At 44.8% G+C, this 23,015-nt stretch overlaps 1 protein-coding gene across 1 annotated transcript in view; it reads left to right on the top strand.

Moving 5' to 3' along the window:
* HMCN1 (hemicentin 1) overlaps nucleotides 1-23,015 on the top strand; it is a 944,468-nt gene that overhangs the window by 192,841 nt on the left and 728,612 nt on the right. The window contains exons 17-20 of the mRNA XM_073582913.1: nucleotides 747-842; nucleotides 1,816-1,943; nucleotides 2,515-2,659; nucleotides 6,970-7,082. Coding sequence (XP_073439014.1) covers nucleotides 747-842; nucleotides 1,816-1,943; nucleotides 2,515-2,659; nucleotides 6,970-7,082 — 482 coding nt within the window. The remainder of the gene's footprint in view (nucleotides 1-746; nucleotides 843-1,815; nucleotides 1,944-2,514; nucleotides 2,660-6,969; nucleotides 7,083-23,015) is intronic.

Here is a 23,015-nt window from a genome sequence, read left to right on the forward strand (position 1 = left end):
TTACAAGAGGTAAAGAGGTTGTAAATCACATGTAGTTTATTGCAGACGGAGAGGGCATTCCAGAGAAATCCAGAGAGTGGCAGCAGGGTGGTGGTTGTCAAGGGCACGGATTTGAGGTGGGAAAGATTTCTGGTGTTTGTATTAGGTTCAGAACGATAGCAGGGGGTAATAATGGGAGGTATTGGTTGTGGGGGTCCAGGGTTGGGAGATATGTCGCCAGCAGTGACGAGAAGCAGAGAGAGGGAGAGCATGTGGGAGAAGGAGGGTGGGTGGCTTGTTTTGTATTTTATTATGAGAGCTCTGAGGTTAAGGAGCAGGTCAGCAGAGGAGGTCAGGTGGGGAGGCAAGAGGGAAGGAGAGATTTTTATTTGGGTAGTGGGTGCTGGGGTTTGCGGATAGCAAGGGAGAGTGAGGAGTTGTGGAGCCAAAACTGTTAGAGTGTATGTCAGAATGGTGAGAGTTATTGTGAAGGCAAAAGAAATTTAGTACATGTAAACACAGCAGTTAGTCGTACCTTCTGGTCACTTCTGGCTCATTTCTGGCATATTTCTGAAGTTATCCTTTAACATTATATAATAATGTTATAATAATAACAAATACATAGAGAAGAACCATTGTAACCAGCCCTAAATTTTATTATCCAGTCCATCCAGTAGATATGTTTTATATTTGTCAGCTCTGTGGTAAAACTCATTCCTAGTTCTGTTGGAATGAATGGAATGTAATAACATTGTAATATCTTTCAGGTCTTTGGGTTGGAGATAATGGCACCTATGTCTGTGAAGCTGAGAATCGATTTGGGAAAGTTCAATCACAAGTTATTATTACACTGACTGGATTAGGTAAGATATTCAACCTGGGCAAGCTTTTCTTTGTCTGATATAACAGGGTTTTCCTATGATTTTGTCCATTTCCAAGTCGTATTAAAGAGGGTAGACATCAGTGAGAGTGGTCTTCAGCTAGTAGCCCATTGGCCCGATCAGAGAGCCGCAGTCAGTATCTGTGTCGCTGACTCTGACAGACCTGACAAGTGCATATATTAGCTGGACAGCTTTCACTCGAATATGACCTTTACAGGAGGATCGTATGAGCTGCCACGGGTCTTTCCTATGATATTATCTGATTATTGGAGGTCTCTGAAGCTGGGTGTGTGGTGTTCAGCGACATCTGGCTGGTTTCTATATGAAATATACTTGTCTTGAGGAGGCAACCCTTTATAGACTTGAAGCCTCTATTGCTCTTCACTGTGTTAAAATATCAAAATAAGATAGCAGTAATCCTACCCAGGTCTGGGGCCAGCTCTCCACTGCTGCTCTGGTCTACCATCTGGTTTTATTATTTTAACATATCATGTTCCAATAAAGGTCAGAAGTCTATAGATGGTAAATCCCATTAATGCCAGGATAATTAGTTTCCTTTGCATAGCCATACTATCCGATTCTTAGATGTGGCCAGACGTAAAAATGATTCCTTCTTGTATTTGCTCTTTAGGACACAATTTTTTATTCTACACCCTGAATGTAGACACAGGCCATGCTCTGTGGTTTCATATATCTCTCTTCTAGCACAGTTTTCTTGAAGCTTTGCACATAATGGAGTTAACATTCCTGTCCTGTACACAGGTACAGCTGGACTGGGCTCACAATGTGGTTATAGCGCTTTATTTTCTGGACCACCACCTTAGAGGAAACACTAAGCACAGGTCCTAGTGTGAAGATTTTATTGTGTATATTTCATTTGTATACTTTATTATATCATGTCATTCATTATTATCATTTATATACTCTTATTTCTGTTTATTTAATGCACTTTTAGTTATTCCTGTAATTGGAGAAAGTCCTCAAGTGGTGAATGTTATTGAAGGAAACCAAATTACCCTGCCTTGTGTACTCCTGGCTGGAAACCCTCTTCCAGTCCGACAGTGGCTTAAAAATGACGTAGTGGTAAGTCACTTACTGCTGTTCATTTGATTCCAGTACTAGGATTAATAGCATGAAAAACACTGGGCATAAACATAAAACAGCAAAATGGAACAGCCGAGAAACAAGCATAGAAACGTGATCTAACACGGCAATCATTCACATCATACAATTTATTCATCTCTCTCATCAAACATCTTAATTTTTTATGTTTTATCACTCTCAGATTAGCACATTATTATCATGCAAGATATGTACTATGCATATGCTGGTTGGTGCTTCTTATTCCCACAAGGTTTTCACACCTTTATTTTCCATCAGTGACCTTTAAGACCTTCAATATTCATTAAAAAAAACATTCAAAGGGGATGTCCCACAAGAAAATTCAGTTTTATTTTCCTGACATAAGAGGACAAATCTCATTATCGGTTGGGTATTAGTTACTTTACATGGAAATGATTGATTTTATTTGTGAAATGAATTGGGGGTAGTGCAAACCTTTACCAATACTACGAGCTGCAGTATGTTTGTTTACTGTATGTACAGTGTGTATAGAATGCACAGGTAGAATGTGTAAAGTGTTTTTGTTCTGAAGGTGGTATCAAACCCGTATGTTAGTGTCCGGACAGATGGAAGTCTTCATCTGGAAAGTGTCCACTTGAAAGATGATGGAGAATATGTATGTACAGCCACAAATGTTGCTGGTACCAGTAAACGATTAACAAGTCTCAATGTACATGGTAAGACCGAATATTTGCATTTCTAATTTATATCCGGGGATAAGATATTCTTCCTTTGCTTTAATGGAATCTGTCAGCAAATGTCACCCTGCAAGCTATGTATATGGGATTGTAGCTCTTTCAAAGACAAGTCCAGCAATACCTTTACAAGGCCGGTCCGTTCCTCCAATAATAGGCATTTGAACTGATATACAAATAAAGCTTAACAACTGAAGCCTCTGTCACTCCAGTTCTATTCCCCTCTCGATGCCTCCTACTGCACTTAAGAATCACTGCAGTGCGCTCATAGTGTTAGCCTAGGGGGAAAACTGACATCTGTCTTTGGCTTGTCTATGGCCACTGCGCATTACATTTACAAGTGTTGTGCGTTGTGGCCACAGACAGGCCAGAGCAAGATGTCAATGCACTCCCACAGTCTTTGAGTGTGAGTCTTTACTGACATTGTGAGTGATCATCCAGTGTCAGTGTACAGCTGCAGGCAGGATACCCAGTGTTTGCTTTGAGCCTTTGAGACAAGTCAATTAATGTGATGTACTGGCATATTATGTAAATAGGAGAAAGTGGTAGTCCACCAAGGTATAGGCTACGCCAAGGGTGAACTGAAGAGCCCTTATTTGCATATCAAGTCAATGTTGATTTTTAACTAGCCATAAATTTAACCAATACTTGCCTAGTATGATTTAACCCCTTAACGACCGCCGATACGCCTTTTAACGGCGGTAATTAAGGGTACTAAAACCACAGCGCTGTTAATTCACGGCGCTGTGATTTAATTGAATAGCGCCCCCCAGTGTCGGATTTTCTCCGGGGACTCGGCTGCCAGGGGTAGCCGAGACCCCAGAGAACATGAATCGGTCGTTTTTTACCGACTCCCGCTTTTGCGATCGCTGTTATTAACCCTATAACGGCGACCGCAAAAAAAAAAAAAAAGCCGCGATTTTACATTTAATTTCTCTCTCCTCTGATGTGATCGCACATCAGAGGAGAGAGAAATAGGGTCCCCGATCCTCCCCCGGTACCTCTTCATGGCCCTCCGTCCCCTCCCGGTGGTCCCACGTCCCGCCGGCATCCTCCGATGGGCGCCGCCATCTTGAAAATGGCGGGCGCATGCGCAGTGCGCCCGCCGGGAATCTGCCGGCTCCGGCTGGCAGATTCCATTCATTATTTTGATCACTATGATAAACGATCATAGTGATCAAAATAAAAAAAAATAGTACATAACCCCCCCCGTTTATCACTCCCTTATATAGGCCAATATAATGAAATAAAGAAAATATTTTTTTTTTCAGTTTTCCATTAGGGTTAGGGTTAGGGTTAGGTTAGGGTTAGGGCTAGGGTTAGGGTTAGGGTAGGGCTAGGGTTAGGGCTAGGGTTAGGGTTGGGCTAGGGTTAGGGTTAGGGTTGGGCTAGGGTTAGGGTTGGGCTAGGGTTAGGGTTGGGCTAGGGTTGGGCTAGGGTTAGGGTTGGGCTAGGGTTAGGGCTAGGCTAGGGTTAGGGTTGTGCTAGGGCTAGGGCTGGGCTAGGGTTAGGGCTCGGGTCACGACTAGGGTTAGGATTAGGGTTAGGGCGAACTAGAATTAGGGTTAGAATTAGGATTAGGGATTAGGGTTGGGATTAGGGTTAGGGTTGGGATTAGGGTTAGGGGTGTGTTGGGGTTAGGGTTGGAGCAAGAATTGAGGGGTTTCCACTATTTGCCAACTTTGGGGGTCTAAAAATTGGGGTCTAAAAAATCACTTTTGTGGAAATAAAAAAAGACTTTATTTTCACTGCTCTGCATTTATAAACTTTTGTGAAGCACTTGGGGGTTCAAAGTGCTCACCACACATCTAGATAAGTTCCTTAGGGGGTCTAATTTCCAAAATGGGGTCACTTGTTGGGGGTTTCCACTGTTTAGGCCCATCAGGGGCTCTGCAAGCGCAACATGATGCCCGCAGACCATTCCATCAAAGTCTGCATTTCAAAATGGCACTCCTTCCCTTCCGAGCTCTCCCATGCGCCCAAACAGTGGTTCCCCCCCACATATGGGGTATCGGCGTACTCAGGACAAATCGCATAACAACTGTGCGGGTATGATTTCTCCTGTTACCCTTGTAAAAATAAAAATTTGGGGGCGAAAAGATCATTTTTGTGGAAAAAAATGGATTTTTTATTTTCACGGCTCTACGTTATAAACTTCTGTGAAGTACTTGAAGGTTCAAAGTGCTCACCACACATCTAGATAAGTTCCTTAATGGGTCTAGTTTCCAAAATGGGGTCACTTGTTGGAGGTTTCAACTGTTTAGGCACATTAAGGGCTTTCCGAACGCAACATGGCATCCGATCTCAATTCCAGCCAATTCTGCGTTGAAAAAGTCAAACGGCGCTCCATCCCTTGCGAGCACTGCCGTGTGCTGAAAAAGTGGTTTACCCCCACATATAGGGTATCAGCGTATTCAGGAGAAATTGTACAACAAATTTTGTGGTTGATTTTCTCTTTTAACACTTGTGAAAATAAAAAAAATTGGTTCTGAACTAAATTTTTTGCAAAAAAAAGTTAAATGTTAATTTTTTCCTTCCACATTGCTTTAGTTCCTGTGACGCACTTAAAGGGTTAATAAACTTCTTGAATGTGGTTTTGAGCACCTTGAGGGGTCTAGTGTTTAGAATGGTGCCACATTTGGGTATTTTCTGTCATGTACACCCCTCAAAATGACTTTAAATATGATGTGGTCCCTAAAAAAAATGGTTTTGTAAATTTTGTTGTAAAAATGAGAAATCGCTGGTCAACTTTTAACCCTTATAACTTCCTAACAAAGAAAAATTTTGCTTCCAAAATTGTGCTGATGTAAAGTAGACATGTGGGAAATGTTATTTATTAAGAAATTTGTGTGACACATCTCTCTGATTTGAGGGCATACAAATTTAAAGTTTTAAAATTGCAAAATTTTCAAAATTTTGCCATATTTCCGTTTTTTTCATAAATAAACACAAGACTTATCGAAGAAATTTTACCACTAACATGAAGTACAATATGTCACGAAAAAACATTCTTAGAATCAGCGGGATCCATTAAAGCGTTCCAGAGTTATAAACTCATAAAGGGACAGTGGTCAGAATTGTAAAAATTGTCCTGGTCATTAAGCTGCAAATTGGCTCTGTCGCTAAGGGGTTAAATAGAGACTAGGACCCCAATATAAACGTATAGGCTGACTGAATGCATTTTGGGGATGATAGGCTCCCATTAATAAATAGCTGCATAGAAAGGTGCTGCTCACAGAATAATTATGCAGAGCAGCCTAGACACACTCCCATGAAAAATCCCCTGAGCAATGCCTGAAGGTAAAGACCATAAAATTAGCACCAAGTAAAAACACCCTTATCTCTGGAAAGCTAAGGCCCTGTCACACATAGCGATCTCGCTGGCGAGATCGCTGTTGAGTCACAAGTTTTGTGACACAACAGCGATCTCACCAGTGAGATCGCTGTGTGTGACAGCGATCAGCAACCGACCCCCCTGCCGGTATCGCTGATCACTCTTGGAAAGCCCTGGACATTTCTTTGATCGCTGGTCTCCCGCTGGCCATCACGCATCGCTGCGTGTGACAGGCGGGAGACCAGCGATCAGCTGGTAACTAAGGTACACATCGGGTATCTAAGAGATGCACATCCCTTAGATACCCAATGTGTACCTTAGTTACCAGCGCCCTGCTTCAGCGCGCTGGTAACTAAGGTACACAGCGACACCGCGCGCTCGGCATCCCTGGTGATGATCGCTGGTGAAGCTGTCTGTTTGACAGGTCACCAACGATCATGTAGCAACTCACCAGCGATCCTGACACGTTGATATTGTTGTCGGGATCGCTGGTGAGTCGCTATTAGAGTTGAGCGACTTTGGTCGGATCGGGTTTCATGAAACAAAATTTGTTTCTGATGAAACTGATCCGACTAGGGCAAAAAAAAGTCGGAGTTTTGTCCGAAACCCGACCCCAATGCAAGTCAATAGGGAATATAAGTCGGCATTGAGTGGATGAATGTCATCCGCTCAATGCCGACTTTTATTTCCCATTGACTTGCATTGGGGTCGGGTTTCGGACGAAACTCAGACTTTTTTTTGCCCTAGTTGGACCAGTTTCATCTGAAACAAATTTTGTTTCATGAAACCCGATCCGACCAAAGTCGCTCAACTCTATTCGCTATGTGTGACGGGGCCTTAAAAGAGAGACAAAACAAAAGAAAAAAATAGAATCATCAGGGGAGCAGCAAAAGTAAGATAAGAGCAAATACTTGATGACAGGTCCTCTTTTAGTAAAAGCTAACTTCTTTTATTCCAGTTAGCCCAATCATTCAGCATGGACCCCAAATTTTCAGTACAATAGAAGGAAATGGGATATCGCTACCTTGTAAAGCCAATGGAGTTCCTAAGCCAACAATCATTTGGAAAAAGGTAATTGTAATGCAGTAATGTGCCCTCATTTGTGCTTTATAAGGGGTATAAGATTAAATATTGCCAAGAAAGTTGAGGTTACATATTTAGAAAGGATTGTTATCTGTAGATATTGGAGTACCTCCTAAACAGGCAGACCATAGAGGTGCAAAGAATGAGATATTACTGACCTATCCTCAGGAAAGGTAATTAATAACAATTTGGTGGGGCCTGATATCTGACATATCTGTGGCGCCACTGAGGGTTCAGTCTCCACAGAGGTACTGCACCTCCTCCTGAGGTGTAGTACCCCACCATTCAGGTAAGGTGGAGACACCTGACCACGCTCCAACACCTGCATCCCACACAACACAGTAGTGTAGCAAAGCACCCTTTGGTGGCTCCCTGCTTGGAACACGAAGCGTGCTGGGAGGCGGGTGGAGTTTAGTTTGCACCAAAAGAGCGGGAAGAGTTTAGGATTTAGTCAGTCTGACGGAGTCAGAGGAGGAGAGAAGATCCCCTGAGTGGGATGGAGGGAAGGAAGTGTTGCAGCCGACCTCAGTGACCTGGGTCCGCTGGCACAGGAAAGGGACATTGATAGAAAGCCTGACTCTCTCCATAAGAAGGAAAGGATTTGTATGGAGCGTAAGGAGAAGAAGGGAATTAAGGTCTAGGGTTAGAGCAGAACCCTTCCCAAGTTCACAGCGCAAATCCAGGGTCTGGTCCCCAAGGTTGTATGGATACTAATGGTCCTGCAACAGACACCGGAGGAATAGAAGTTGTCACCACTTTATTCCCACACAAGACTTGGGGGCACAACAGCAACGTGAGTGAGCTGGGACTAGGTAGCAAGGAGTCCCCGAAGCAGGTTACAGCTCTCTGCCATACAAGTAGAGTTCATAGGAACATCAGAAAGGAGGAACTCCAGTGTAACTCAGTACTGTGAGTACTTCACCATAGGAGCAAGAAGGGAGACGTTCAGAAAAGGCACATGTTGGAGGAGTGTTGGAATGGAGTGCTTCATCTAGCTTGGAGGTTGACTGAGCCCCTGACCTGGAGGACACGGCACGGATGCGGGCACCTGTATGCACAACAGACTGTGAGTAAAGCTTTGGAACTACATGCCCTAGTGTCCACCGCTTATTCCTGTGCCAACACCCTCAGCACTGCTACATCTCTGTGCCTGACACTGCACCATCTACATCTCTCCCCTATCTCTTCATCTACACTGCCCTGGGACTGCTGCCCTACCTGTGGAGGGCCACAACATCATTGCTGCACCACAACATCTGTCCCAGAGGATCTGTCCGCAGCGTCGGCTTAACATCTTCATTTGACAACACCAGAGGTGGCGTCACGAATTATTCACTCAAACTTTAATCATCATCCACACGTTCGACCATCCCCCTTTTACAATGGATGCCCAGGGCCATGGACCGGGTCGCAGCTGCCGTGACATCCCCCATTGAAGACAACGGGCCCGGTACCGAGTACCTCACGGCCCTGGGAGAGGGTGTCACAACTTGGCGTCACGAACAGGATGATGAAGCCCGGTGCCACCGGGTTCTGTGTGCCTAAGATTTATTGGACTTAAAGATTGCTGACAATGTGCAGAATAACCAAATTGATAGACTGTAAAATGGACTCTAAAAATGGCCGCCGGCGCGGAGAAGGGCGTGACAACATGGGTGGTCCTAAGAAAAGACCGCAAACTGCCCTGGGCCTCCCCTGCCTGAACTTTTATGCAAGTGCAACATTGCTCACCCCCCGAGGGGTTCATATACTGGCTTGGTATGGAGGAGTAGGAAGAAGACGCCGCCCTCAGAAGGAGGAGCGAGAGCCGGTGGCCGGAAAAGAGTCCAGACAGGAAGAAGAAGGAGAGAACGCCATAATGGATGATGGGCGGAGGCTAGGAGAACACGATGGAGAAAAACCACTTGCTCCCAGGCAGCCCCTGCGGGGCATATGACCACTGCGATACCACCTACAGCACCCACCTCCACATCCAAACCGCTGCTGCCACTGGATGCGGCTTGCCCGGAGGAGGTACATGAGAGTCCCAGACCAGGCGCTGGAGCAGGGGCTGATACCCTGCCCAGACTTGGCATGGCCGCGAAGGTCCATCCTGGAGGCCTTGGCAGGCACCAACCCTGCACTAGTACAGACCCAGCTGCCGCCCGTCTACCAGGCAGCCTAGGGGGTTATGGCTGCCATAGTTCGCCACCCTGTACCCATGCCAGAACCGGAGCCTCATCAAGAAGCACCAGGTACGGTCACTGCCCCGACCATGATCCTGGTGCTAGGGACGGCGCCCGTAGACAGAAATGGTCCAGTGATTGCTCAGGCATCAAGTGACAGCAGCCAAATGGCGCTATACCGGCAGCAACAGGTAGCAGTGCCGTTAACTGCAGTGCCACCTGAAATTGAGGAACAACATCCCTTGGTACCAGCTGCAACTCCTGCAGAATCACAGGCAGCAGAGATATCACCAGCAGCAGTTGATGTGCTACCTATACAGGTAGATTCCAACCTCACTCCTGGAGAAAAGGAATACCTGCAGTTTGTGGCCAGTAAGCAGGAAGAGGATGTCCACAAGTTCTTCCCTGGAAGCAGCCCAAGTCATCAGCTTCCAGCACCCCAGGAGGAGACCACCAACACTAACAATGCTAAATAACTAACTCTGTTACCTAAGAGGGTATTCGCACCATTTTGTGCCTCAAAGTCTCAAAGTTATTATTATTATTTTTTTTTTGTTCATCACGTTTTTCCAGTTTCCCCAGTTTTATTGGCAACATTTTCATAGAACTGTGGAGATCATGGACACTGAATGATCCAAAACTGTAATGTATATAGTTGCACCTCTTTAGGTGCCCTTTCTTGGTTTTACATAGGCCTTTTAGGAATAAGGACTACCTCAATAATTGGCGTTTTTGCTCTTAAAATAAGGACATTTCAAGGCAACTTGGCTGGACCAGTGTCTAACTTACATAATTGCACTTAATAATAATGTTTAGTATTTTTGATAGAACAGATTTTATAGTTGGTAGTGAGATTTAGAAATCTGATTAATAGTGAATGTTTTACTCATGCTAATATTTGAATAAAGATTTAAAATTTGCAGGTGACGAACCAGGTATCAGCGGTTGTCACTTAAGGTTCAAAAGTAATAGTAAAATGTGAAGGAAGAAATGTGTTAATAATAATACTTGAATTGGTAGTGAGTTTACTGCTAATAGCACTTTGAATTAAGTAGATAGTTAAAATTGTTTGCAACGTTCAAGAGTCAGTGCCTCCCACATTGGGAAGTTTAGATAAGAATTGTTTATTGAGCATTACAAAAATTTTTTTGTATGTTCCTGTATTTTTCCATCTTTATTTCTTTTGCAGCCCGTGGACGTGCTGTGTTTAACGGGGGGTATGTGGTGCCCCTGAGGGTTCAGTCGCCACAGAGGTACTGCACCTCCTCCTGAGGTGTGGTACCCCACCATTCAGGTAAGGTGGAGACACCTGACCACGCTCCATCACCTGCATCCCACACAACACAGTAGTGTAGCAAAGCACCCTTTGGTGGCTCCCTGCTTGGAACACGAAGCGTGCTGGGAGGGGGGTGGAGTTTAGTTTGCACCAAAAGAGAGGGAAGAGTTTAGGATTTAGTCTGTCTGACGGAGTCAGAGGAGGAGAGAAGATCCCCTGAGTGGGATGGAGGGAAGGAAGTGCTGCAGCCGACCTCAGTGACCTGGGTCCGCTGGCACAGGAAAGGGTCATTGATAGAAAGCCTGACTCTCTCCATAAGAAGGAAAGGATTTGTACGGAACGTGAGGAGAAGAAGGGAACTAAGGACTAGGGTTAGAGCAGAACCCTTCCCAAGTTCACAGTGCAAGGCCGGGGTCCGGTCCCCGAGGTTGTATGGATACTAATGGTCCTGCAACAGACACCGGAGGAATTAAAGTTGTCATAACTTTATTCCCACACAACAGCAACGTGAGTGAGCCGGGACTAGGTAGCAAGGAGTCCCCGAAGCAGATTACAGCTCTCTGCCATACAAGTAGAGTTCATAGGAACATCAGAAAGGAGCAACTCCAGTGCAACTCAGTACTGTGAGTACTTCACCATAGGTGCAAGAAGGGAGACGTTCAGAAAAGGCACATGTTGGCGGAGTGTTGGAACGGAGTGCTTCATCTAGCTTGGAGGTTGACTGAGCCCCTGACCTGGAGGACACGGCACGGATGCGGGCACCTGTATGCACAACAGACTGTGAGTAAAGCTTTGGAACTACATGCCCTAGTGTCCTCCGCTTATTCCTGTGCCAACACCCTCAGCACTGCTACATCTCTGTGCCTGACACTGCACCATCTACATCTCTCCCCTATCTCTTCATCTACACTGCCCTGGGACTACTGCCCTACCTGTGGAGGGCCACAACATCATTGCTGCACCACACCATCTGTCCCAGCGGATCTGTCCACAGCGTCGGCTTAACATCTTCATTACCAAGCACCACAGGTGGCGTCACGAATCATTCACTCATAAACTTTAATCATCATCCACACGTTCAACCATCCCCCTTTTACAATGGACGCCCAGGGCCATGGACCGGGTTGCAGCTGCCGTGACATCCCCCATTGAAGCCAACAGGCCCAGTACCGAGTACCCCACGGCCCTGGGAGATGGCGTCGCATATCCACTTATCAAAATTTGCAGATCCTGTGGTAGACCAAGGTAAACAGTGTATAGAGTCATGAAACTGCAGCTAAATACACTGTGTAGTGGCCATTCTATGGTACTTGAGACTTGCAATCAGCTGACAGGTGGGAGTGTCGAGTATTTGACTCCCACCGATCTAATACAGATGACCTGTTCTAAGGATTACTCATTAAAATATAATCATGAACGGCCACTTTAAAATCAATATCCGGCTCTACCTAGAGTTGGCGTCAGAAAGACATAGTTTTATCATTTAATTTTTTGCCTATGTGAATTGGAGCATCAAGATTTAGGGAGCTACAGTGGGGAAAAAAGTATTTAGTCCGTCACCAATTGTGCAAGTTCTCCCACTTAAAAAGATTAGAGAGGCCTGTAATTGACATCATAGGTAGACCACAAATATGAGAGTCAAAATGAGAAAACTGTTGGCATATGCAACTGAAATGGACTTATTATAAATGAAAGGAGGACTTTACACTAGCCTGACAGCAGATGGCGAGAGTGTGAAGTTATATGTTTGCTGTATTGTGGGAAGGGAAGCTCTCTTGTTGTTACTTTTTACTTTCGCTTTTGACTGTATTATACCAGCAGCACAGGCTGTGTGCTTCTGAATTCTTATCTCATGTTTACCCCCTAATAAGTAAATGCTGTTTGCTCAAGATAACTTGCTCAGTGAAGTTCTCCTGTGTACAGGTGGATTCTCAAAAGATACACTCTGCTACAAAAACAAATCTAGAAAATCACCTTATCTGATTTGGCAAGATTTATTTAGCAAATTATGGTGGAAAATAAGTATTTGGTCATTAACAAAAGTTAATCTCAATTTTTTTTATATATCCTTTGTTGGCAATGACAGAGGTCAAACGTTTTCTGTAAGACTTCACAAGGTTGGCACACACTGTTGGTGGTATGTTGGCCCATTCCTCCATGCAGATGTCCTCTAGAGCAGTGATGTTTTGGGCCTGTCACTTGGCAACACAGACTTTCAAATCCCTCCAAAGGATTTCTATGGGGTAGAGATGTGGAGACTGGCTAGGCCACTCTAGGACCTTCATATGCTTCTTATTAAGCCACTCCTCTGTTGCCCTGGTGGTGTACTTGGGATCATTATCATGCTGAAAGACCCATCCATGTTTCATCTTCAATGCCTTTGCTGATGGAAGGAGGTTTGCACTCAAAAGCTCACGATACATGGCCCCATTCATTCTTTCATGTACACGAATCAGTCATCCTGGTGCCTTTGCAGAGAAATAGCCCCAAAGCATGATGTTGCCACCCCCATGCTTCACAGTAGGTATGGTATTCTTTGGATGCAACTTAGCATTCTGTCTCCTCCAAACACGACAAGTTTTGCTTCTACCAAACAGTACTAATTTGGTTTCATCAGACCATATGACATTCTCCCAATACTCTTCTGGATAATCCAAATGCTCTCTAGCAAACTTCAGACGGGCCTGGACATGTACAGGCTTAAGCAGGGGGACACGTCTGGCACTGCAGGATCTGAGTCCCTGGTGGTGTAGTGTGTTATTGATGGTAGCCTTTGTTATGGTGGTCCCGGCTCTATGCAGATCATTCACCAGGTCCACATGTGTGGTTCTGGGATTTTTTCTCACCGTTCTTGTTATCATTTTGACCCCACGGGGTGAGATCTTGCGTGGAGCCCCAGATCGAGGGAGATTATCAGTGGTCTTGTATGTCTTCCATTTTCTTATTATTGCTCCCACAGTTTATTTCATCACACTAAGCTTCTTGCCTATTGCAGATTCAGTCTTCACAGCCTGGTGCACGGCTGCAGTTTTGTTTCTGGTGTCCTTCAACAGCTCTTTGGTCTTCACCTTAGTGGAGTTTGGAGTGTGACTGAGGTTGTGGACCGGTGTCTTTTATACTGATAACAAGTTCAAACAGGTGTCATTACTACAGGTAATGAGAGGAGGACAGAGAAGCCTCTTAAAGAAGAAATTAGAGGTCTGTGAGAGCCAGAAATCCTGCAAGGTTTTTAGGTGACCAAACACTTATTTTCCACTATAATTTGCTAAATAAATTTTGCCAAATCAGACAAGGTAATTTTCTGGATTTGTTTTCTCATTTTGACTCTCATAGTTGTGGCCTACCTATGATGTCAATTACAAGCCTCTCTCATCTTTTTAAGTGGGAGAACGGGAGAATTTGCACAATTGGTGGCTGACTAAATACTTTTTTCCCCCACCGTAAGCATTTGATACACTGCCGATTTTGCAAGTTTTTCCACATACAAAGAATGGAGAGATCTCTAATTTTTATTGTAGGTACACTTCACCTGTGAAACACAGAATCTAAAAAATAAAAAAAAAATAAAATCACATTGCATGATTTCTACATAATTAGATTGCATTTTATTGCATGAAATAAATATTTGATCACCTACCAACCAGTAGGAATTCTGGCTCTCACAGACCTGTTAGTTTTTCTTTAAGAAGCCCTGCTACTCTGCACTCATTACCTGTATTAATGACACCTTGTTGAACTTGTTACCTGTATAAAAGACACCTGTCCACACACTCAGTCAATCACACTTCAACCTCTCCACCATGGCCAGACCAAAGAACTGTCTAAGGACACCAGTGATGATATTGTAGATCTGCACAAGGCTGCAGGACAATAGGCAACCAACTTGGTGAGAGGGGAACTGCTGTTGGCACAATTATTAGACAATGGAAGAAACACAAGATGGCTGTCACTCTTCTTCAGTCTGGGGTCCATGCAGGATCTCGCTTCACATGTTAAGGATGATTCGCAGAAAGTTCAGGAATCAGCCCAGAAGGACATGGTCAATGACCTGAAGAGAGCTAGGACTACAGCCTCAAACACTACCATTAGTAGCACACTACACCGTCATGGATTAAGATCCAACAGGGCACACAAGGTCCCCCTGCTCACGCCAGCACATGTGTAAGCCCATTCATTTAAAGCTCGCCAATGACCATCTGGATTATCCAGAGGAGGTCATGAGGTCAGATGAGACCAAAATAGAACTTTTTGTTATGAACTCCACTCAATGTGATTGGAGGAAGAAAAAGTATGAGTACAACCCCAAGAAAACCATCCAAACCGTGAAGCATGGTGAGAGAAACATCATATTTTGGGGGTGCTTTTTTTGCAAATGGGACAGGACGACCGCACCGTATTGAAGGGAGGATAGATGGGGTCATGTATCGCAAGATTTTAGCCAACAACCTCCCTCCCTTAGTAAGAGAATTGAAGATGGGTCGTGTCTGGGTCTTCCAGCATGACAATAACCCAAACACACAGCCAGGTCACCTAAGGAGTGCCTTCTTAAGAAGCATTTCAAGGTCCTGGAGTGGCCGAGCCAATCTCCAGACCTTAACCCAGGGCTGCCACTAGGAATTTTGGGGCCCCATACTGGCAAAAATTTCTGGGCCTCCTTGAGACTTCACCCAGGCTCCACCCCAGCCCCACCTCCACCCCTCAAACTGTCCACAGTGCCACAGCTTTCTCGGAAGAACTCCACTTCTCACCAATCACACATTAACAGTTCCAATCACCAGATCACACATATAGCCAGCAGCTTTTGTTTTGGCTAAAAGATTTTTTAATCTGCCACCACGACAAGGTAGACTCTTTTGGCCGAGCCCTACTCTACTCTATCCTATTAATCATTTGTTAAAATATCCAATACAATTTATGTGTACCGTATTTTTCGGACCATAAGACGCACTTTTTCCCCAAAATTTTTTAGGGAAAATGGGGGTGCGTCTTATGGTTGCAATATACTTACAAATCCTGTTGCGGCGGTCCCTGTTGTGAGTTCATTCTCTGGTTCACCAGTTGTGAGTTCTCCTTCCATGCTCCCTCTGGTGGTAACAGGAGGTAGTGAGGCTGATTTGATCGGTGGAGATCTGCCACCTGACAATGAGGATGACGATTGGATCTCAGGAGTCTCAGATTGGATTTAAGACAGCCGACGCCCTATTCAGTTGCTAGTGATTCCTTCTGGCTTGTCAGCTCTTGGTTTTCAGCTCTGTTCAAGTCATCTAAAGCTAAGTTTTTCTGCTAATGTTCACACTTGATTTTATTAGTCTATTCAGTTTTTTGTGTGGTCAGCCAGCCCCGGCTGGGGGCTGTGCTGAATTTCCACTTTTATTTATCAGTATTTTGCCAATTTGCTTTTTGTCCCTTACTAGTTTGGTCTCTTTTTGCTCTGTCTCAGAATATTTCAGAGTGCTGATATAGTGGGAGAAGTCCAGTGACTTCAGGGTTAATTTTGCTATCAGAAGTGTTGGACATTATTTTTGTAGGGTTTTTTGCAGGTTGCAGACAGTGTCTTTCCTTTCCTTTCTAGTTAGTTTGGGCCCCATCGTTTGCTCAGCCTATTTTCCTGCCTGTGTTTGTGCCTTCATCTTGTTTCACCGTCAATACATGTGTGGGGGCCTTCTATTCCTTTGGGGTCTGCTCTGGGGCAGTTAGTTTTCCCCTTTTCATGCTTCAGGCTTATTTAGTCCTCCGGCTGTGACGAAGCGTCTAGGAACATCGTAGGTACGCTCCACAGCTGCTGCTAGTTGTGTGGTAGGATCAGGGATCTGCAATCTGCATAGTTACCAACCTCTCTGGTTTTCTGTGACTTAGCTTGTTTTGCTTTTTTCTCCTCGGTTACCCATGCATAACAGAATCACCAGCCATACCACAGATTCTAGGGTACTCAAAAGCAGGAAAAAGTTGTTAAAAAAAAAAGTGTCAGAATTTTTTTTTTTATATTTTTTCCTCTTTTTCTCTGGGGCCGTAGGAGGATTTTTTTTTCTTTTTCCTAATGGAGATTAAGCAATTGTCTGATCGTGTGGAGCAGCTGCCTGCTGAAGTGCAGGGAATTTCCACCTACCTCATTCAGTCACATGCTGCTGAACCTAAGATCTCTACTCCTGATGTGTTTTCTGGGGATCGGTCTAAATTTCTGAATTTTAAGAATAATTGTGAATTATTTCTGGCCTTGAAGCCTAACTCATCGGGGAGCTCTGTGCAGCAGGCTAAAATTATCATCTCCTTGCTGCACGGTGATCCCCAGGATTGGGCTTTTTCTCTGACACCTGAAAATCCTATTCTGACTAATGTGGATGCATTTTTTCAAGCCTTGGGGTTGTTGTATGGTGAACCTAATGCTGTTGATCAAGCTGAGAGAACCCTGTTGGCATTAAACTAGGGTCAGGATTCTGCAGAGTTAAGGGCATGTCACACTAAGAGATATCGCTAGCAATATCGCTGTAACTAGTGACGTTATAGCGATATTGCTGGCGATATTGCTATGTCTGATACTTACCTAAGACCGCTCCCCCGCTGGTTATCGCTGATCGCGCGAGAACGTCCTGGACTGTTTCTCGTCGTCAGCTTCCTGCGGCGCTTCCTACTGTGAGGACGAGCGACGCGTGGAGCCGGGCGGGAGGACGCAGGATCGCCTGGTGTGACAGGTAAGTAGCGACCCCCGTCCCCAGCGATGTCGCTAGTGAGATCTGCCTATGTGGCAGCTCACTAGCGACCACTTAGCGATGCACCAGCCATCCTGACCGCGTCATATCGCTGGTCGGGATCGCTGGTACATCGCTAAGTGTGACAGTACCTTTATACTGTCAAAAATTCCAAAAGTGGGCAGTCCTTACTACATGGAATGATAGTCCATTGGCAGCTCTCTTTCGGAAGGGTTTATCAGAGACCGTAAAAGATGTTATGGTGGGATCTACTGTTCCCTCTGGTCTGGATGATTCTATGTCATTAGCCATTCAAGTTGATCGGCATTTACGTGAACATAAAACTACATGGGAGGCGCTGCCACCTTTTGAACAAACGTCTGAACCTATGCAATGTGATGGGGTTTTGTCTAGGGCGCAACGTCAGGAGTTTAGAAGGCATAATAAGCTGTGTTTTTTCTGTGGAGACGTCTCTCATACTATTTCTGTCTGCCCATAACGAGAGAAACGTTTTGCACACACATTTGCTGTGGGCAGTATACAACCTAAGTTTCTTTTGGCAATTACTCTGATCTGCTCCTTATCCACGTTTTACACGAAGGCTTTTGTGGATTCAGGAGCAGCGATGAATCTGATGGATTTGGAATTTGCTAAACGTTGTGATTTTTCCATGACGCCTCTGCGGACGCCTATTCCTTTGAGGGGTATTGATGCTACTCCTTTGGCCGAGAATAAACCTCAGTTTTGGACCCAGGTGACAATGCGAGTTGCCCCAGACCACCAAGAAAATTGTAAATTTTTGGTGCTGAAAAATTTGCATGATACCATTGTTCTTGGTTTTCCTTTGGTTGCAAACTCATAATCCAGTTTTGGATTGGAAATCTGGGTCTGTGGTGAGTTGGGGTTGTCAGTGTGTTCTTAGGGACGCTCCTGTTTTCTCCACCTCTCCTCTGTCTCATGATATTCCTGATTATCTAGCCGATTTTTCTGATGTATTTAGTGAGAGCAAGTCTGCATCTTTGCCTCCTTATAGGAGTTATGACTGTGCAATTGAGTTGATGCCTGGGTGTAAACTTCCCAAGGGTCGGCTTTTCAACTTGTCAGTACCTGAACATGATGCTATGCGATCCTATATTAAGAAGTCATTGGAGAAGGGTCATATTAGACCATCCTTGTCACCTTTAGGTGCTGTTTTTTTTGTGGCCAAGAAAGATGGTTCATTAAGACCTTGTATTGATTATCGTTCCCTTAACAAGATGACGGTTAAATATCAGTACCCGTTAACTCTGATGTCTGATTTATTCTCCAGAGTTAAGAGTGCCTGCTGGTTTACTAAGCTTGACCTCAGGGGGCGTATAATCTTATTCACGGGGATGAATGGAAGACGGCGTTTAATACTCCGGAGGGACATTTTGAGTACCTGGTGATGCCTTTTGGGCTCACTAATGCCCCTTCTGTCTTCCAGTCCTTTATCAATGATATTTTCCGTGACTTTGTGGATAAGTTTTTGATCATCTATCTGGATGATATTTTGATCTTTTCTAGTGATTGGGATTCTCATGTGGAACACGTCCGGACTGTGTTCCGGATTTTGAGGGAGAATTCCCTGTTTGTTAAGGGATCGAAATGCCTCTTTGGTGTACAGAGGATTTCATTTTTGTGATTTATCTTATCTCCATCGACTACTGAAATGGACCCGGCCAAGGTAAAGACCATTTATGATTGGGTTCAGCCTACTTCTTTGAAGGCCCTCCAGAAGTTTTTGGGTTTTGCTAATTTCTATCGTAAATTTATAGGTAATTTTTCTGGTATTGTCAAACCACTGATTGATCTGACCAAGAAGTGCGCTGATGTGCTGAATTGGTCTCCTGAGGCTATTTCAGCATTTCAGGAGCTTAAGCAGAGATTTACTTCAGCTCCAGTTTTATGGCAACCTGATGTCTCACTTCCATTTCAGGTGGAGGTAGATGCTTCTGAGATTGGTGCAGGAGCTGTTTTGTCCCAAAAAGACCCTGTGACTTCTAAGATGAATCCCTGTGCCTTCTTTTCTCGAAAGTTCTCCCCATCTGAACGCAACTATGACGTGGGGAATCTGGAATTGTTGGCCATGAAGTGGGCATTTGAGGAGTGGAGACATTGGTTGGAGGGAGCTAGACATCAAGTTGTGGTCCTCACCGATCACAAGAATTTGATTTATCTGGAGTCAGCCAAATGCTTGAATCCTAGACAGGCTAGATGGGCCTTGTTTTTCACGCGTTTTAATTTTGTGGTCTCTTTTCTTCCGGGCACTAAGAATGTTAAGGCAGACTCCCTTTCTGTCTCATTCCTGACTCCAGCCATATGTTCTCACATCCTGCCCTCAAGATTATGCAGTCTGCCCCCATGTGATGTCCTATCTTGCCCCCTATGATCTCCCCATCCTGTCCCACCTGTCCCATGATTCTGCCCCATCTGTGTCCATCGTATCCATCCTGCCCCATGATGACGTCACTACAGGTCCTTCAGCTTTCCACTTCATGTAGCTCTCTGATGTCGGCCGCTGTGCTGATGTGTGCGCCGCAGGCCCGGCCACAGTGCACAGCACTTGGGACCTGATGACTTGAAGCACAGGAGCGGGGCTTCTGACCTGCGGGCCCCCTTCTGTACTGCTGCTCACTGGGCCCCATACAGCAGTAAGGGCAATAATCCCTGATGGCGGCCCTGCCTTAACCCAATAGAAAATCTTTGGAGGGAGCTGAAACTCAGCATTGTCCAGCAACAGCCTTGAATCCTGAAAGAAATGGAGAAGATCTGTATGGAGGAGTGGGCCAAAATTCCTGCTTCAGTGTGTGCAAACTTGGTCAAGAACTGCAGGAAACATCTGACCTCTGTAATTGCAAACAAATATTAAGTTCTGATTTCTATTGCTTTAAGTACGTATTTCATGCAATAAAATGCTAATTAGTTATGTAAAAATCATACATTGTGATTTTCTGGTTTTTATTTCTAGATTATGTCTCTCACATTTGATGTGTACCTATGATAAAAATTACAGACTCTCAATTCTTTCTAGGTGGGAAAACTTGCAAAATAGTCAGTGTATGAAATACTTATTTTCCAAACAGTAACTCTCTAAATCTCAATGCTCAAATTCACATAGGCAAAAAATTAAATTATAAAACTATGTCTTCCTGACGCCACCACTAGGTAGAGCAGGATATTGATTTTAAAGTGGCTGTCAGCGTATCAAAAAATATTTTCCCCACTGTATGTATAAAATACAGAGGCCCAATCACAATAAAGTTAAATCAATCGAGGGGTGGTAAGTCTTAGGGCAGAGACACACTGGCATATTTTTCATCCAAGAATCGGATCGTAAAACTTGCCCTGGCCGGCACATCTCCTGACCTGAGCTTGACAGCTGCATAGTAATCCATCATGCTGTCATGCTCAGGTCAGGAGAGGTGCCGGCTAGAGTTGAGCGAAACGGGTCGAACAATTTCAAAAGTCGCCGAATTTTGGCAAAGTCGGGTTTCATGAAACGAAACCCGACCCTAGGATGAGGTCGGCCACGAGGTCTGCGACTTACGCGCCAAAGTCGCGTTTCAAAAGTTTGTTTAGCGCTCTTTTTCAGCCAATCAGGATCCACGGACACTGTGGGCAACGTGATGACATAGGCAGGGGTCGCCACCATCTTTCAGAAGGGCATGCAAGTGATTGGCTTGCTTTGGTGGGCGTCACAGGGGTTATAAAAGGGCGTGCACGCCGACCGCCATCTTACTTCTGCCAATCTTAGCATAGGGAGAGGTTGCTGATTCTGTAGGGAGAGTGTTAGGCAGGGAAGAAGACAAAAAAACTGCTTCTGCTGCTAGCGATTTTGCCTGTGCAACACACCAGTCACTGTGTGTGCAGTGCAAGGAAAGGCTATATTGTGGTGGATCAGCGGTGTTGGTTGTTAGGCTGCCTTCTAAGGCTTCCTGACAGCTGCATTGTTGTTTCCCCACTGCTCTGCAAACTGCTTTTTTAAAAGCAATCCCAATTTTTTTTTGTCCTGCTAAGGTACTGAGCGTGCATTTATTCACAACATACAGCGGTGTACGCTCCTCACACAGTACCATGTAACGGCTGTTATCACAGCCACAGTGAAGCTATCTGTGTGTCACTGTGGAGGACTTGTTCCGTTCTTACAGACCTACACCTATTCTGCCCAATTCTACAATTCACTTTTTTCACACCTGTGCCATCGAGCCTGTGACATAGCGCTCTGATACTCAGTGGGCCTCATACAATCCAAAAGTGTCCAGTGTCCACAAGTGTCTGCAGAAATTCAAAATCTCCCTTATCCTGTAGTCACTTTTTTCACACCTGCTGCATCGAGCCTGTGACATAGCGCTGTGATATTCATTGGGCCTCACACAATCCAAGTGTCCAGTGTCTGCAGAAATTCAAAATCTCCCTTATCCTGTAGTCACTTTTTTCACACCTGCTGCATCGAGCCTGTGACATAGCGCTCTGATATTCATTGGGCCTCACACAATCCAAAAGTGTCCAGTGTCTGCAGAAATTCAAAATCTCCCTTATCCTGTAGTCACTTTTTTCACACCTGCTGCATCGAGCCTGTGACATAGCGCTGTGATATTCATTGGGCCTCACACAATCCAAGTGTCCACAAGTGTCTGCAGAAATTCAAAATCTCACAGAAATTCAAAATCTCCCTTATCCTGTAGTCACTTTTTTCACACCTGTGCCATCGAGCCTGTGACATAGCGCTGTGATATTCAGTGGGCCTCACACAATCCAAGTGTCCAGTGTCCACAAGTGTCTGCAGAAATTCAAAATCTCACAGAAATTCAAAATCTCCCTTATCCTGCAGTCACTTTTTTCACACCTGTGCCATCGAGCCTGTGACATAGCACTGTGATATTCAGTGGGCCTCACACAATCCAAGTGTCCAGTGTCCACAAGTGTCTGCAGAAATTCAAAATCTCCCTTATCCTGTAGTCACTTTTTTCACACCTGCTGCATCGAGCCTGTGACATAGCGCTGTGATATTCAGTGGGCCTCACACAATCCAAGTGTCCAGTGTCCACAAATGTCTGCAGAAATTCAAAATCTCCCTTATCCTGTAGCCACTTTTTTCACACCTGTGCCATCGATCCTGTGACATAGCACTGTGATATTCAGTGGGCCTCACACAATCCAAGTGTCCAGTGTCCACAAGTGTCTGCAGAAATTCAAAATCTCCCTTATCCTGTAGTCACCTTTTTCACACCTGTGCCATCGAGCCTGTGACATAGCACTGTGATATTCAGTGGGCCTCACACAATCCAAGTGTCCAGTGTCCACAAGTGTCTGCAGAAATTCAAAATCTCCCTTATCCTGTAGTCACTTTTTTCACACCTGCTGCATCGAGCCTGTGACATAGCGCTGTGACATTCAGTGGGCCTCACACAATCCAAGTGTCCAGTGTCCACAAGTGTCTGCAGAAATTCAAAATCTCCCTTATCCTGTAGTCACTTTTTTCACACCTGTGCCATCGAGCCTGTGACATAGCACTGTGATATTCAGTGGGCCTCACACAATCCAAGTGTACAGTGTCCACAAGTGTCTGCAGAAATTCAAAATCTCCCTTATCCTGTAGTCACTTTTTTCACACCTGCTGCATCGAGCCTGTGACATAGCGCTGTGATATTCAGTGGGCCTCACACAATCCAAAAGTGTCCAGTGTCCACAAGTGTCTGCAGAAATTCAAAATCTCCCTTATCCTGTAGTCACATTTTTCACACCTGCTGCATCGAGCCTGTGACAAAGCGCT

Source organism: Dendrobates tinctorius, unplaced genomic scaffold, assembly GCF_039654945.1.
Source record: "Dendrobates tinctorius isolate UK_male_01 unplaced genomic scaffold, ASM3965494v1 ptg000074l, whole genome shotgun sequence".
Taxonomy (NCBI): Eukaryota; Metazoa; Chordata; class Amphibia; order Anura; family Dendrobatidae; genus Dendrobates; species Dendrobates tinctorius.